A 16,718-nucleotide genomic window follows, 5' to 3' on the forward strand; every position below is an offset into this window, starting at 1 on the left:
GCCTGGGCCGAGCGGGAAGTGAGCTCAGGGCGCAGAGGAAATCCCGCCTGCCCGCGCCCGGCCTGTGTTGTGTGTTGTGTGTGTGTGTCTCTCTCTCTCTTCCCGTGTGGGCGACGCCGAGGAGCGGAGATCGGCCAGGCGCTTCTCCCGGGGGTGGCGGAGGGCCCGGCGGCTGCGTCTGCGAGGGAGACATGTCGGATCAGGTAGGCAAGGAAGCGGCTTCGTAGTCGGCCGCCCCAACCGCCGAAGAGGCGCCCGGGCAGCCACCAACAAGCCGGGTTCCCCCTCGGCCCGGAGGGGTTCACGGGCATGGGACGCCCCTCTCCTTCCTTCCTTCCTTCCCTCCCTCCGCCGAGCCTAAGCTGGCTTGGCGCCCCCGGCTGCGACTCCGCATCTGTTTCGGGTGTAACGTGCTTCTGGGCCATGGAATAGAATCCCCCCGCGGTAAAGATGGGGAGACGGAGTCCCAATGGAGGAATCCCGTCGGGAGGAAGAACAAAAAAAGGCCAAAGTTTCTGTTTGGGATCCTTTTTCTTTTTGTCTCTTCTTCCCACCCCCTCCCACCCCCAAAAAAACCCACCTCCACGACCACCACCACCCCGATGCTGCTTTCCTTCCAGTCTTGACTTTCAGAAAAGGGGCCGAAATGTCCTTCTTTTAGAAACGACCGCGAGGGTCGTAAAACGAATCATTGTTTTTGAGAGATCTTCTGCAAGGACTGCACCGGGGACAATCAGGACTCGTTCACACGACCTGACGTTTCCTGTTTAGCTTGCCTCCAAGCGTGTTTTGTGGCAGGGGAGCCCCCCCCCTTTTTTTGAAATATTTTTTATTTCCATTTTCATAACACACACACACACATGTATACTATACATAGCCAGTATCATATAGTATTAAATAATAATTCCATCAGTTCCGCTTGTCAACAATGCCCAGAAAAATAGAAAGCCATTATTAGCTCTTCTGCTCTCCATACACCTCTTTCTTCTACCTCTCTCCTACCCCCTTTCTTCCCTCCATCATCCTTTTCTACTCTACTTTCCCTTCCTTTCTCCTTCTCCTTTTTTCAAAATACTTTTTTATTTTCCATTTTCATAACATATAATCACATGTATACTATTACATAGCCAATATCATATAGTATTAAATAATAATTCCATCAGTTCCTCTTGTCATCAACGCCCAGAAAGATAAAAACCCATTATTAGCTCTTCTGCTCTCCATACATCTCTTTCTTCTACCTCTCTCCTACCTCCTTTCTTCCCTCCATCATCCTTTTCTACTCTACTTCCCCTTCCTTTCTCCTTTTCCTCTCTCTGCATCCACTCCTCCTTATCCTCATCCTCCTCATCTTCCCCCCTTACCCTCTCTCCTACCTCCTTTCTTCCCTCCATCATCCTTTCCTACTCTACTTCCCCTTCCTTTCTCCTCCTCTCTCTACATTCCACTCCTCCTTATCCTCATCCTCCTCATCTTCCCCCCTTACCCTCTCTCCTACCTCCTTTCTTCCCTCCATCCTCCTTTCCTACTCTACTTCCCCTTCCTTTCTCCTTCTCCTCTCTCTGCATTCCACTCCTCCTTATCCTCATCTTCCCCCCTTACCCTCTCTCCTACCTCCTTTCTTCCCTCCATCATCCTTTCCTACTCTGCTTCCCCTTCCTTTCTCCTTCTCGTCTCTCTACATTCCACTCCTCCTTATCCTCATCCTCCTCATCTTCCCCCCTTACCCTCTCTCCTACCTCCTTTCTTCCCTCCATCATCCTTTCCTACTCTACTTCCCCTTCCTTTCTCCTTCTCCTCTCTCTACATTCCACTCCTTCTTATCCTCCTCATCTTCCCCCCTTCCCCTCTCTCCTATCCCTCTCTTCCCATCTTTCTTCTCCCTTCTGTTTCCCACTCCTCCTCTCATTGGTGTATTTCCGCTTCATATCAATATGCTTAACATATCCTTATCTTCTTGCCCGAAATAGCCTTTTTTTTAAAATTGCATGAAGCTTTTTGACATTGTTTGAGCAAAAAAATCACACCAGAATTAAAGATATGGTAGAATAGCCTTTTTGGTTGCGTTTTGATGGCAGCATACTACATGCAGTGGCTAGGCGTTAATTCGAGCTGAATTTGTTTAGGAAATTAAATGCAATGACTTGCCCAGTTTTATCATTGAACTCTCTTAATCATAACATTAACTTGTACCTATTGTGAGTCTTTGCTTCATGAGATGGTCTTCAGCCAGGATTTTCATGAGCTGGAAATTACAAAAGGTTGCTTTCGTTTTCACTTTCTTGCAATTAATGCAGATCCTGGATTATTTTAAGAACAACAGTGATAAGGTCAATGGGTAATCTTGTTTTAAAATTAACTTGTTTCAGGAAATAGTAATTTGAAAGGGTTAAAGATCGTAGTGGAAACTTCCAGTCTCCTTGCAAGCAAATAGAGATTCAGCATGGACACAGGATTCATATAATGTTGTCATAAAGTGTTATATTTGAGCAGTTGGACTGTTTTGTGAATTTGCATAGGAAAGCCCTATCTTTTAAAGCGGGGAAGAAATTGGGCTGTTAATTTTTTTTTTAATTAAAAAACATTTTTTAAAAAATATTTCAACCAGTGATATTACCCCAGTGCCATGTCAGTCCGTAATTCTGCACATCAGATTTTCTTCAGTATCAAAAGGAAATAGTACTGGTTATATGTATGTGATGTTGCTTGTTTTTATTATTTTTTTCTGGTTTTTATAACTGTTAATTGAAATTCATATTTTTTTATTTAGAGAACTAGATATGTGGAAGGGACAGGGCTTCAGAGCACTAAATCCTAGGGGCCTCTGAGGTCAGTTAAGACTTAGAACTTGCTCTGTCCAAATACTTCATTGGAGTATTTCATGGGATTTCTCTTACAGGTTAGAACTTACTAGTTTCAGAATAAATACTAAATAGGAATGAAACGGAATCAGTAAGAAGACCATTAAAAGCAACATAAATAGCCAGTTCTGAACTACGGTATATAAAACTGAAACTTAAAGAGATCAAACTCTCCACTTCAGAGAAACGTAAGGGGATTTACATTTAATTAGGCACTACTAATAGATTGTTTTTTGGGTGAATAAATAGTCTAGGTTCATTTTATGTATTTACCGTATTTTTAGGTAGTTGCACATTCTGTCTCCATCTGGAATTGTGACTAACAAAAGCCTCTTATTCACGATTCATTGCAAAATAAGCTGTAATTTAACTATGTTCTGTAGTGAAGAAAGGCTGAGCTTGTTTTATTGCTAGCTATATTTTATCTTGGGATTTGAGTTAAAGGAGCAGGTACAAGTAGTCCTTCACTTATAACCACAATTTCAGCCCAAGATTTCTGTTGCTAAGCAAAGCAATTGTTAAGCAATTTGTGCCTCTTTTTACTGCCTTTTTTGCCATACTTCTTAAGCAAATCACTCTCGTTGTTAAATGAATCACGCTGTCATTAAGCAAATCTGATTTCCCCCCCATTGACTTTGCTTGTGGAAGCTGGCTGGGAAGGTTACCAATGGTGATCACGTGACACCTGGTCAGTGCAACTGTCATAAATACATGCCAGTTGCCAAACACCGAAATTCTGATCACCTGACTATGGGAATGCTGCAAAGGTTGTAGGTATTGACAACTGGTCATGGGTCGCTTTGACCTCAACTTACAACAGTTCATTTAGTGACTGTTTGAAGTTAATACAGCACTGAAAACATGACCGTTTTTCACATGACTGTTGTAACAACTCCATGATCACAAGATCAAAATTCAGATGCTTGGCAACTGATTCATATTTATGACAGTTACCCTGTTCCGAGGTCATGTGAAGGTCTTGTCATCTTCTGACAAGCAAAATCAATGGGTAAACCAGATTCACTTAACAACTGTGTTACTAACTTAATGACTACAGCGATTCACTTAACAACTCTGGTAAGAATTTTGCACCCATTTTGTGAAACGGTACAATATTCATTTAACAATTCTCTCACTTAGCAACAGAAATTTTGGGCTCAATTTTGGTTGTAAGTCTAGGACTGACTGTAATCTTTTCTTAGATTTTTGAAGATTGAACCAAGCACCCAGACAGCTATAATTTTGCCTATTGAGATATTTCAGTGATTTTTCTTCTCGGTTTTGTAACTACATTGTTTATCACCCAGGTATTAAAATTGGAATTTAGAGCCTTTTTTTGAAGCTCTGAATTGATGCTTTTATAAAAAAAATATATATAATCAACTATAAAATGAATGAAATTAGAATTCTAAAAATTGGGAATTGTTTCGTTCTTTGTGGCATTTAGTTGTAACTTTAACAGATGCTTTATGTTTTTATTAATGAAGCTAGTCATTTTGAGTTTATTTTATGGTCTTCTTCTCCCCCCTCTAATCTTGTCTAAGGAGGATTTGAGTATTTAATAAATTTATAGGACGCCCAATCCCGAAAGGACTCCGGAGCACAAAAGAGCTAGAGGAAATTCCAAAAAATCCTATTATGAACTAATTCACTATGAAAAATATGAAAAAAAGAGAAGCATGAAAAGAATATTCTCATAGTTACCATTTTTTTATTGCAGGAAGCCAAACCTTCAGCAGAGGATTTGGGTGATAAGAAAGAGGGAGAATATATTAAACTTAAGGTCATTGGGCAGGTGAGTTCTAATGCATTCTAGTTAACATTTTTAAAAATATTTATTTTTATTGCACAATTTTTCTTTACATGTCTCTATGACATATTTAACAGATCTGTGGCATTATTCATACAACTAGAATCAGTATTTGATACATTATATGCATTCTGTTTCCAAACATTCTAACCCTATGTACATTTCCATTTCTTGTTTTTATTGTCAATTCATTCATACCATTTCTTCCATATCACATAGTATTCCGAATCATCCTTTTCCTTTAACTCAAATGTGAGCTTGTCCATTTCTGCACAAATATTTTTTGGATTACTAATCCCTCTGGTGGAATCTTATCTTTCTTCCAATATAATGCGCAAAAGCAATCTTATGCCATTATTATGTGTAACATCAAGTACTTTAACTTTCTATTGTATTTTGCCCTAAGAAACATTTCTCTCCTGGGGATAGTTAACATTTATCCTTCCTAAATTTATAGGGAAAACAATATAGATAATATTATACAGTACATGAGTTCTTTTTCTTTCTAATAAGTACAAGCTCTGCCTTTTTTTGTCTTCTAAAATATGTTTTAATGTAGTACTATATATATGTAGACAAGTAAATGGTGTTTATACTTTGTAAACACAAGTATTATAGCAATAGCAATAGCAGTTAGACTTATATACCGCTTCATAGGGCTTTCAGCCCTCTCTAAGCGGTTTACAGAGAGTCAGCATATCGCCCCCACAGTCTGGGTCCTCATTTTACCCACCTCGGAAGGATGGAAGGCTGAGTCAACCTTGAGCCGGTGAGATTAGAACCGCTGAACTGCAGATAACAGTCAGCTGAAGTGGCCTGCAGTACTGCACCCTAACCACTGCGCCACCTCGGCTCTTGCATAAGAGGACTACAAAAAATCCTTAACAGTCCTATCATAATCAGGAGTCTGATTTCGTATTGAATTTGAGCTTTGCTGATATTGTACAAGTTATAAATTCTAGAAACAAAACAGATGTAGCCATTCTATGCAAGCTTCAAAATAGATATTGAAAAATAAACAGGTTGATGAGTAAGAATCAACGTGTTACGGGTTTTTATGATTTAAAGTCACGAAAATGTTTCCTATAATAGGATATTCGAAAAATTTCTAGCTTTGTTGCAAACTTGGAACAAAATGTTATTGTGTACCTCCTAATTTGTTTTATTTTTAACATTGTTTTTATAATGGAAGATTTTACTTGCAAGTTTATATTTCAGTATGGATTCAATGGTAATAAAGAATCTTGACAGTAAAAATCTATTACATTTACTTACCAAACCTATACTAAGTTACTTGCACTTTATCTACAGGAACGTTTTTATTAAAATATTTTTATTAATAAGTAAGAAGAATTAACAATTAAACCTTGCTTTTGGGCAGATCGCAGTCTCTCTTTTATGCCCAAAATGGTTCTTGATCATTGAACTCATGGATTCTTATTCCTAACCCTATTGCAAGCTAGTGGCAGTAGGGATGTACCCTCTTTTATTAGAAAATGATTTCCCCAAATCTCTTGCGTGTGGAAGAATTTAAGAAAAAGCAAATTGTGAGGTGTAAGAAAGCTTGAGACTCAAGTGTGGAATTAAACATTCTGTTATATCTCAAGCATAGGATCATACTTAAGGAAAAAGGATTGGTTCCAAGCTCAAAACATTTTACATATCTCTAATAAGTGCCATCTTGATACTATGTAGAATTATTATATTCTGTGTTCAATTTGTAGGACAGCAGTGAAATTCACTTCAAGGTGAAAATGACAACGCATCTAAAGAAACTTAAAGAATCATACTGTCAGAGACAGGTTTGTGACTTGAGGTTTTCCTTGCTCACATGATGTCAAATATAAGTTCAATTTTTATGCTCCTCTGCACCTGACTGAAGGTATTACTGCATTATCCAAAAATTAAAATAAAAGAAATGGATGGGAGATAGTAGTGAATATCTGGGTTTTTGTTCAATCAGTTTAAATTGACTCTTTTTCCATTTCTCTTCTTTTAGGGAGTCCCAATGAATTCACTCAGGTTTCTCTTTGAGGGTCAGAGAATTACTGATAATCATACTCCAAAAGAGGCAAGTATTCTTGGAGGTCAATACATAATATTGTTTGTAGTTATTTCAGCATCGTATAGCTTTTTGGCAACAGCTGTTCAAAGGAGTTAGATTGACCTAAAACAAGCAAGCCATCCAATCCTGGTTATTTAAGAATAGAAATTAATTAATTTAACGAAATAGATTTCCATTTTTAAATTATATTGCTGAATTGAATAAAGCTTGAGGAAATCTGGGGTGGATATTTGCTTTGAAGAATTGTCAGCACTTTTCAGATATTGCAGTACAAAACAAAATTCTGGATATTTATTATTTGTAAATATCTATCTTTTGTACCAGGCTCTTAATTGAGACATCTTAAGCTTCTAGAAAAACTAAATTAGATTCTGGATGTCTTCTATCTCATATAAATGTACTCAAGTATTTGTATTACACAACAATATTCAAGACATGTTTTCTTGAAAAGCAACTCCTACTTCCCATATGTCCAAATGTGAACTATGCTTTAACGCTCTCATGTTTGAACATGGTTCTCCAGAATTGTTCAAAAACATTTGACTGTATAGTATTACTCTATAAAACTTACATTTTCATTTTTCGGCAAAGAAAAATAATTGATACTGATTTTTAAAAGTTCCCTTGGTATACAGTTTTAGATATCTATTGTGCTTGTATTTTGTCTGGCACAAAGTTTATCTAGTCATTTTTTCATCTGTATACTAGAATACAGAATGGTGAATAAATTTTGATTAAATTTACAGAAATAAACATTGCCTGAAAAGACACATTCTGAAGGTTAAATTGTGGTTCTAAAATTGTTCTGTATGACTCAAATGGATTCAAATAAAAATGATGTCCCATTATATTACAGAACTTATTTTCAAGTAGGTTAGTTAAAACCTTTTTACAGTTAATACAGTTCTGTTTGAATTGTAAATTAAAACTTGTATGTGTAATTCATGTTTTGCTTTTGTTGATACATGATGGAATAAAATATATCACTTTCCAAAAAATGAGGTCCAGATATTTTAAAGATAGCAAGGTGCTATTAAGAAGCCTTTCTTGCAGGTGCAATCCATGTGATTATTACTATGACAGTTCTGTTTGATCTGTTGTAAAGGGCTGTATCTGTAACTTTTAAAAGTTAGTCCTAGATTTTTAAAACTATATTTTCTAAAAACTGAACAGTTTTAAATGTTACCTGAATTAAGTAAAACAGCAGAGTAACATTTGCATTTTATAAACTGATTTTCAACATTTATCCATTAAACTGGTAAGTGCTGGCTTTTGACGAGAAATGCATTGATCTTTAAAAATTGGAAGGCAGGGCACATGAAAATCTACTTTATCTGTTTTCTTTCATATTTGGAATTTTGGATTCAACCCGTGTTCCTCTAAAATATATTTAGAATTGGTTTCACAACAGAGTTTGGATTATTTTATTAGGTAAATAGTATAATTCAATTTTGGGGAAATGTAACAAAAAGGCAACAGTAAAAAATATTGGGTTTCTGCCTGGATGGTCTCTTGTGACGAGCCGAAGGACAGAGAATGGAAGTAGTGATCTTCCTCCCATAATTGGGCATACCGTGGGGTTGTAAAAATCTAATATATATATATAAACAATAGTCAACTTTAGTGATCTAACCTACTAAGGAGGCTGAAACCTGACTAGTACATGAAAGGGGAATATTAAGAAAATGTACAAGACAGGACAGTTAAAAAAACTTCCTAGAAGATGGCAGTGGCAAACCATTTTGTTGCTATGAAAACCATGAAATTCCCAGGAAATTGTAACTCTTATTAAATGCTTGTTCAGCATTTCCATCACTTAGAGAACTCCCAGTTACAATTACTGGCATTGTGAAGATTACCTGTATACATAAGAACTGATAATACTAAAAAACTGACAAGGCACTAAAACGTACCTGCTATTCCTGGAGTTATCACCCTACATTATCCACAAAACTCATGAGAACGACCTTTTATTTCATTCTATAACTATTTATTAAATTTATTTGCTATCCATCCCAAGTGTGTGATTCTAGGTGACTTAAGAATTTAAAATATAGGAAATGATTACCCAAGCCTTGCAAAATATTTATAATCTATACAATTATTTATTTAAAATGTGTCCATCCATCTTAACCAAGCTCATAACTATACTATCATTAAACAGCACTGCATTTCACAGAAGTCAATAATTTCTTACTCTCTTATGCATGGAGAAAGTGAAACAGATCTATAGATTATATAAACAGTTTGATCATTATCTTCCTATAGTGCAGAAGACATAACCAAAGAGTAAGTTACCAATATGTATGGGAATATTATTTAAATTTAAAATTAGGGCTTAAATCATGCTTTGTGGTATAAGATTTTTAATGATTGTGTATTGTGGCATATTTATATGTTTAAATAAAGTTTTAGTAAATCCGATACTTGCTGAGAATCTGTTTATATAAGCACTGTTTACTTATGTTGTATTTGTGCTGATAAATAAATAAAGGGAGACTAGTATAGATCTATTTCAAGCTATTTAGCTCTCATCAGTTAGCCATACCCTTACTGGGATTCGAACCTGGGCTGTATTACATATTAGGCAGATGTGTTAACCACTAAGCTACAGGCTCTCCTCCGTTATCAGCTGAGCCAGGGAGAAAGGTATATATTTAAAGTCACAACCCCTGGTATGCCCAAATATGGGAGGAAGTTCACTGTTTCCATTCTCTGTTTAGCTTGAAATAGATCTATACTAGTCTCCCTTTATTTATTTATCAGCACAAATACAACACAAATGTAACAAAGGCAACAGTAAAAATATTGGGTTTCTGTCTGGATGGTCTCTTGTGACGAGCCGACGGACAGAGAATGGAAGCAGTGAACTTCCTCCCATATTTGGGCATACCAGGGGTTGTGACTTTAAATATATACCTTTCTCCCTGGCTCAGCTGATAACGGAGGAGAGCCTGTGGCTTAGTGGTTAACACATCTGCCTAATATGTAATACAGCCCAGGTTCGAATCCCAGTAAGGGCATGGCTAACTGATGAGACTTGTGACTTTAAATATATACTGTTTACTTATTTGTCAACTCTTCTGCAAAAAAAAATATCCACAAAACCAGTGTGCATGGTAAGCGTTCCAATATGACTGTGTATACTTTGGATTTTTCAAAATAAAATTGTGGTTCTTATTTTACAGCTTGGAATGGAAGAAGAAGATGTGATTGAGGTTTATCAGGAACAGACAGGAGGCCATTCAACAATTTAGAATGTTTGTTTCCCCCCCCTTTCCCTTTCTCCTTTTTTATTTTTAAATAATAGTTCTTTTGTAATGTGGTATATAACACTGAATTAAAACCAACACCACATTCCTATGTTTTTAAATATTATTTCCAAGTTGTCTGTTTTTAATTCTTGTGCTCCTTATACACTGTCAATTGTGTCTGACTTTGGTGATCCTCCTGCAGTTGTGCTTTCCAATTTTTTCCCATTTCCTTTTTAGAAAAGCAGCTGTCTACACTTGCAGTTACGTGTTGGCGAGGGCCATGTATCCAAGCCTTGACTATTTACCTGTGGGCAGGTTTTTACTATTCACGTTAGCCTGAAATTTAGGTGTGTGAATTTTTATTTGTGGATTTTAAGAGAAGAAGATATGGAAACTTTTTTGAAATATAAACGGAAGGATTGTGCCCTAATATTAAGAAGAGTTCTCTGCAGATTTTATTGGGAAGTATCCAAATACTGGTGGCAAAAATGTGGTTTCTTTATGGTAACATTCTCTTTGAAATGGCTTCACTGAATATGGAAATTGTTTGGGGTTTTGTCAACAGAAGATCCTAGGAAAGTTCTAATTAATGTACACCTTCATGCAGCAAGAGTTATGATTTTTATGTTGTACCTGTTTGCCTGGAATGTGGTTTTTCAATGGACATAGATTGTATTGGCTTCCCATTAAATAAATAAGAGGAAACAAATTCATAAACCTCTGCATTTTCTTTTAAGATATATATTTGGAAGATTATTTGAAAAACTAGTGAATATTTAAAGAAGATCATTTTTTTAAATCAATGCTGGAGGATGTTACACAGGAAAAAAAATTGATTCGCCTTTGAGAATTAGCACTTTCCCTGCTGCTTGCTCGCAGTATATAAGTAGAAATCAAGAATTTATCTTTCACTGGGAGTTGTATTTTGTAATTTGTAGATCCGGAACTCTGAAAATTAATGGTAAAGTAATGAAGAATAAATATGGAAAAAATAAAAATGCTATCCAAACACCTTCATTGGTTGGTGTTTAAAAAACAGGGGTGTACCAATTCTTCAGTTTCAAAGAATCACAGAAAATATTGGGACTCAGATATGAATAACCTAACCTATTGATTTCTTAATTAATACCAAATAACATTAATTAGTGTTAATACGTTAATACTACCTTGTAATCTGTATTGGGTCTTTTAAAACTTAGATACTTTGAGGAGTTACGTGCATCCCATATGCATGCACTATTAGTGTGATAAAGGTTAGAAACACTGAAAAAAACACTGATCCAAAATCAATATCCTCACTTTTTAGAATTCAAGACTTCAATAGGTTTAGGATTGAAAACCTGGCATTAAATCCTGTTTGTACAAAGAAGTAAACTAGTTTATTTTTCAGACAGCTCCCATTGGCAATCTTAGAGTGTAAGTACCTCTGAAAATAAGTTAATTTTCTGGAAATAAATTATCCGTGTTTGGAAATTATGTGAAATAGTGTTCTGGAATGAGGCCTGATCAACAAAACCGTTTTTTCCCCCTAAGTGATTGTCTTAATTCAAAACATTCTATCTTCATATCTCTTTTAGCCAATTGCAGAACTGTCATAGAAAACCTGTCAATGCTAGAAATTTTTTTTAGCTCAGGTTTGCAATATTGATTGGCAGGAGTAGAAACGCTGTTCTACCTCGGGGTTTATTTTTGTTGCCAGGGGAATGGGAAAGGTCAGAAATTAGGACTGCAATGTTCTTAAGCATTCTTTAACAAGCCATTTAATTGTATTTAATTTTCAGGCACTTAACTGTAAAGTGTTAAATGGATCTTCTCCAATGCTTGTAGTTTCCATGTCCCACTTCTGATGCCTTTTTTGTACGCATGCCAAACTTTTTTTAAAAATTAAAACTTGTTTTCAAAAATCAAAATCTGGGCTTAAGTGTTATCCATATCTTTAGCATTAAATATTTGAATGAAAGTGGGGAAGATTTGTAACATGATCCTTGTAACATGATTATTTGCCCCTTAACATTGCTGTTCCCCCTAGAGGGCAGGCAGCAGTTTGCAAGAGAAAAGTTTTAAATATCTATAATAAAACCCATAGTTACTAAAGATTAAACACTTAAAATCAGATTTCATTTTTTAAAATAAAAGTAATAGCATAATTAGTCTGAAAGAAAATTTTGGAGCCAGCCGAACTTGCTTTAGAAGAACATGTGCAGCTGAGAATTCCTTACACCGGAGCAGTACGTTACACCAGACCAATTTCTAGGACCATAAAAATTCATTCACAGTGAAAACACAAAACACTGCAGAAATGAGAGTGTGATTGTCTCTTAAATAGAAATCCCAAGGCCCCTATTTCTAGAGATTACCTAGCTATTTCAAACATGTTACTCATCAGGAACGTCTACATTTCTATTTTACAAATAAAAATATAGTTCATATTTTAAATTTAATCTCGAGATTCATAACCTAAAAGACAGTCTTGTATGCTTTAGGATTTTTCAAAGGAAAAAGCCTACTTATAGCCTAAAAAAGAAATAGAGAAAAAATAATTTAGCAAGTTTAGAGCATAGGAACCAATCAAAAGTAGGACCCACAGATGGCATTTACTACCACTCATCAAACTAGCTTGATTGTGGTTGTGTCAGTATTAAAGGAAACTCAGCATGTTTGCAATAACAGCAAATAGATTATATTTACATATATCCACACACATCCCAGTATGGGCTAAAAATTACTTAGAACATCGTCTAGATGTGTCAGACAAAATTTGGAGAAAAGAATTTTTAGTCGTTCTACGTTTTACTTCTTAAGTCTGTTGGAAAACTTCTCAGAATGTAAGCTTGATTTTATCACACTACCCAAAAAGATATTTGACCATGGATTTTAGGAATTTAATCATCATCTGTTGTAAAAAAAGGATTCTGGAAGTAGGAATAAACCCACGGACGCGAAATCTCCTGTCTTCGACCCAGTCCACAGGCTTCTACAAGTACTTGATACTGAAATTGTTGCTCCTTCTCCAGTTCTGCCATGTGTCTGTAACCAGATAAATTAATAAAAGAATTTTTGTAATTTTAACAATATTATAGGGAACAGAGATGGAAAGTTGAAGTGGGTTGAAAAGCTGAACAAGGAAGATATAGGGACTTCTTATAACTCATCCCCTGTTGGGATACAGAGCAAAGCTTCCTCATGATACCTTCAGTTATGGGCAAACTAGTTTCAAGCCTTCTTTCTTAAATCTTGATCTCAAGCAATATGCAGCATTAATGCAATAATCACCAATTTGTAACTTGTAAAATAAGAATTACAGTATGTGTTCCATTAAAAATCCTTGCCACAGCATTTGAGAGCAGCTAGAAATTAGGGGGAATTTCACAGGAAACTCACTGCCATTAACATTAAGCATTAATAATTATCAATTGGTAGAAGAGTATTGCTAATTAAAAAAACATTCTTATCACAAACTACAGGAGCATATTTACTGGTAAGGGGCAGAACACACTATTTATTTATTTATTTATTTATTTATTTATTTATTTATTTATTTGACTTATATACTGCTTCATAGAGTTTTCAGCCCTCTCTAAGCGGTTTACAGATTTTTAGCAAATTGAGTCAGCAAATTGCCCCCAAAGGGCAGTACACATTATTTATTTATTTATTATTTATTTATTTATTTATTTATTTATTTATTTATTTATTAGACTTATATACCGCTTCATAGAGCTTTCAGCCCTCTCTATGCGGTTTACAGATTTTTAGCAAATTGAGTCAGCAAATTGCCCCCACAGTCTGGGTCCTCATTTCACCCACCTCGGAAGGATGGAAGGCTGAGTCAACCTTGAGCCGGTGAGATTTGAACCGCTGAACTGCAGATAACAGTCAGCTGAAGTGGCCTGCAGTACTGACACCCTAACCACTGCACCACCTCGGTTCCTCTATCATCACTATGATGAATACTGTTTGGTTGCCTGGACATTTAAATGAAAGATATAGCTTCATGATGATTCCTGCCTATGAAATCAGCCTGAAAGTGATTTAAGATTCTTTCCATTTATTTTGGGGTGGGGTGGGGGGTAAAGACTGAGTATTGCTCCTGGCCCAGTGAATGTAATGTGACTGTTGAATATAATACTATATTTACTGGATGCAGGAAGAGGGTCTAATCTAGAAATGTGACTCAGTTCACAGGGGGAGTCATGCGCGGGCGTGCTGCACCCATAATGCAATGCACGGCCCCTCGCAGTGTGCATAAATGCACTGCAGGCGTGACCCCCCCCCCATTTTTTTGCATCCTTTTTTCGCACTCCTAAGGCTCCAGAGGATTTATAGGAGCCTGGGGAGGGCGAAAAAAGCCTCCTCCGCTTCCCCCGCTCCCCCGGGAGGCCCTCCGGAGGCTTCAGGGACCTTCAGGAGGCTTCCCTGAAGCTTCCAGAGGGCAAAAAAAGATCCTACGAGTAAACCAGAAGTGACTTCCGGTTTGCTTGGAGGGTCATTTTGAGTTCTCTGGAGGCTTCAGAGACCTTCAGCAGACTTCCCTGAATGTTTGAATGTTGAATGTTAAATCGATTTATAGGCTGCCCAATCCCGGAGGACTCCGGGCGGCTTACAACGAAAGAAATAATAAAAAATGAAAATAAAAATAAAAATACATTAAAATCAACACGCATACATTCGTTACGATCGGGTCTGGACCTCAACAATGAGGTCAACAGCCCCAGGCCTGCCGGAATAGCCAGGTTTTAACAGCTTTTCTGAAGGCCACGAGAGTGGGTGAGGTCCGGACTTCTGGGGGGTAGTTCGTTCCAAAGGGTCAGAGCAGCCACAGAGAAGGCTCTCCTCTGGGGAGCCACCAGCCGGCATTGTCCCGCTGATGGCATCCGAAGGAGGCCCACCCTGTGGGATCTCACCGGCCGTTGGGAGGAATGTGGCAGTAGGCGGTCTCGGAGGTATGCTGGCCCTAAGCCATGTAGGGCTTTAAAGGTAATAACCAACACCTTGAATTGCATCCGGAGACCAAATGGCAGCCAGTGCAGCTCGCTGAGGATCGGTGTAATGTGGGTGTACCTAGGTACACCCAATATCGCTCGCACGGCTGCATTCTGGACTAGTTGCAGTCTCCGAACACTTTTCAGGGGTAGCCCCATGTAGAGGGCGTTGCAGTAATCCAGCCTTGAGGTGACTAGGGCGTGAGTGACCATTTGGAGTGCCTCCCGATCCAAGAAGCCTCCGGAGCACTTAAAACGACCCTTCCGGACTTAAACTAAGAGGAAGACTGAAACTATCTGATGTTAAGTTATGTTTCTGGTAGATCCAGTATTGTAACACCCAAAAACGGGCATTCACTATTAAGAATGAATTTTTCCTAGGAAGTTCTGCCTACCTTGCGAGTAATAACGCTTGTTTTCTTGCTTCTTCCAAAGCAACTCTAGCCTCTTCCTCAGCTCTTCTCCTTCTCTCCTCAGCCTCAAGCCTCATTTTCTCTTCTTCCTCCTTTTTCCTCTTCTCATATTCCAACCTTTGCTCCTCGGCCATCTCTGCTAGCAGTCGCCGTTCTTCCTCCAGCTGCATCTCTATTTCTTTTTGTCTGCGTTTTTCTGCTTCTGATGAACAAGAGCAAGCGAGCGAGTGAGCGAATAGCTATTTCTATTTCTGGAGAAATAAAGTAACTGAAGTGAAAAGATAGGAAAACACTGTATTTAGGGGAAACCTCAAGTGCACGATTGATTTGATGTTTTATTGCAAAACATTCATATTTTTGCACTGTGGTACAATCTGCTCTTGTGGAGATGAAACAGGAGTGTGGTGAAGTGGAATCAAAATAAACCTCTAGCTGATAAGAAGTTGAACTCTTTGGTGTTTTCACCAGAAATTGAACACTTCTTTATTTCCTTCAGCTATTGTGTTGCTGTTAACATCAAAATTGTTTTTAGTTTAAACTGGTTTAAACTTCTGTACAATTTATTATATTTATAACAATCATTTTGTTTTTAGGAAAAAAACAGTATAAAATGTTGAAAATTAATAAGAGAGTTGTGCACGATGACAAAATTTGTCTTAAAGATTTCTTTGGAGAAAGAAATAAATAAAATGTGGAATTAAAAATAAGAATTCTTAAAATCCACCGGATAAACTGAAAAGAAATATGGGTATATTTGAACTGATTGGCAACTTTGACTAATATTATCCCTCTATTCAAAACAAACACAAATACAGTTTGCTTTTTAAAAGCCCAAGGCATTGTAAGATATACTAAAGTAGCATTCCCATCTAGTGGACCCTGCTCTCTTCCTTGACGATCCCCAAGTATCACAAAGCCAGGCACTTAACCAGTGGTGGGTTTCAAAAATTGTTCGAACCTACTCTGTGGGTGTGGCCTCCTTTGTGGGAGTGGCTTGCCACCCATGTGACCGGATGGGAGTGGCTTGCCGCCCATGTGACCGGATATGAAGATGTCGACGACACTTGTCAGAATCACCTTAAATTACCTCACACACAGCACTGGCATGCATAAGAATATGATGTAAACTTGTTTTTTAAAAGGCATCTTTGGTTTGCGTTAAAACAACTTCAACACACGCAATGTTCTGATGGCACCACAAACGCAGTAGTCATCCTTACCTTTCACAGAGGCACTGAGTTTTATAAATATGAGCATGATAGTGTAGAATAATCATATCCAAGGACCAGTGGTGGGTTTCAAAAAATTTTGAAATGGAAGAAGGCGGGGCTTA

General features: G+C 37.3%; 2 protein-coding genes across 2 annotated transcripts in view; one reads left to right on the top strand and one right to left on the bottom strand.

Moving 5' to 3' along the window:
• SUMO1 (small ubiquitin like modifier 1) lies at nucleotides 1-10,455 on the top strand. Its single transcript, XM_032219782.1, has 5 exons — nucleotides 1-203; nucleotides 4,582-4,656; nucleotides 6,396-6,473; nucleotides 6,671-6,742; nucleotides 9,925-10,455. Exons 1-5 carry the CDS (start codon nucleotides 192-194, stop codon nucleotides 9,991-9,993), a joined length of 306 nt encoding a protein of 101 aa, XP_032075673.1. The 5' UTR covers nucleotides 1-191; the 3' UTR covers nucleotides 9,994-10,455.
• The window catches only part of KIAA2012 (KIAA2012 ortholog), a 19,975-nt gene continuing 13,577 nt past the window's right edge, over nucleotides 10,321-16,718 (bottom strand). Inside the window, exons 7-8 of the mRNA XM_032219770.1 lie at nucleotides 15,368-15,587; nucleotides 10,321-13,017 (exon numbers count right to left, since the gene is read on the bottom strand). Of these exons, the coding sequence (XP_032075661.1) occupies nucleotides 12,873-13,017; nucleotides 15,368-15,587 (365 nt within the window). The 3' untranslated portion in view covers nucleotides 10,321-12,872. The remainder of the gene's footprint in view (nucleotides 13,018-15,367; nucleotides 15,588-16,718) is intronic.

Source organism: Thamnophis elegans, chromosome 1 (assembly GCF_009769535.1).
Source record: "Thamnophis elegans isolate rThaEle1 chromosome 1, rThaEle1.pri, whole genome shotgun sequence".
Taxonomy (NCBI): domain Eukaryota; kingdom Metazoa; phylum Chordata; class Lepidosauria; order Squamata; family Colubridae; genus Thamnophis; species Thamnophis elegans.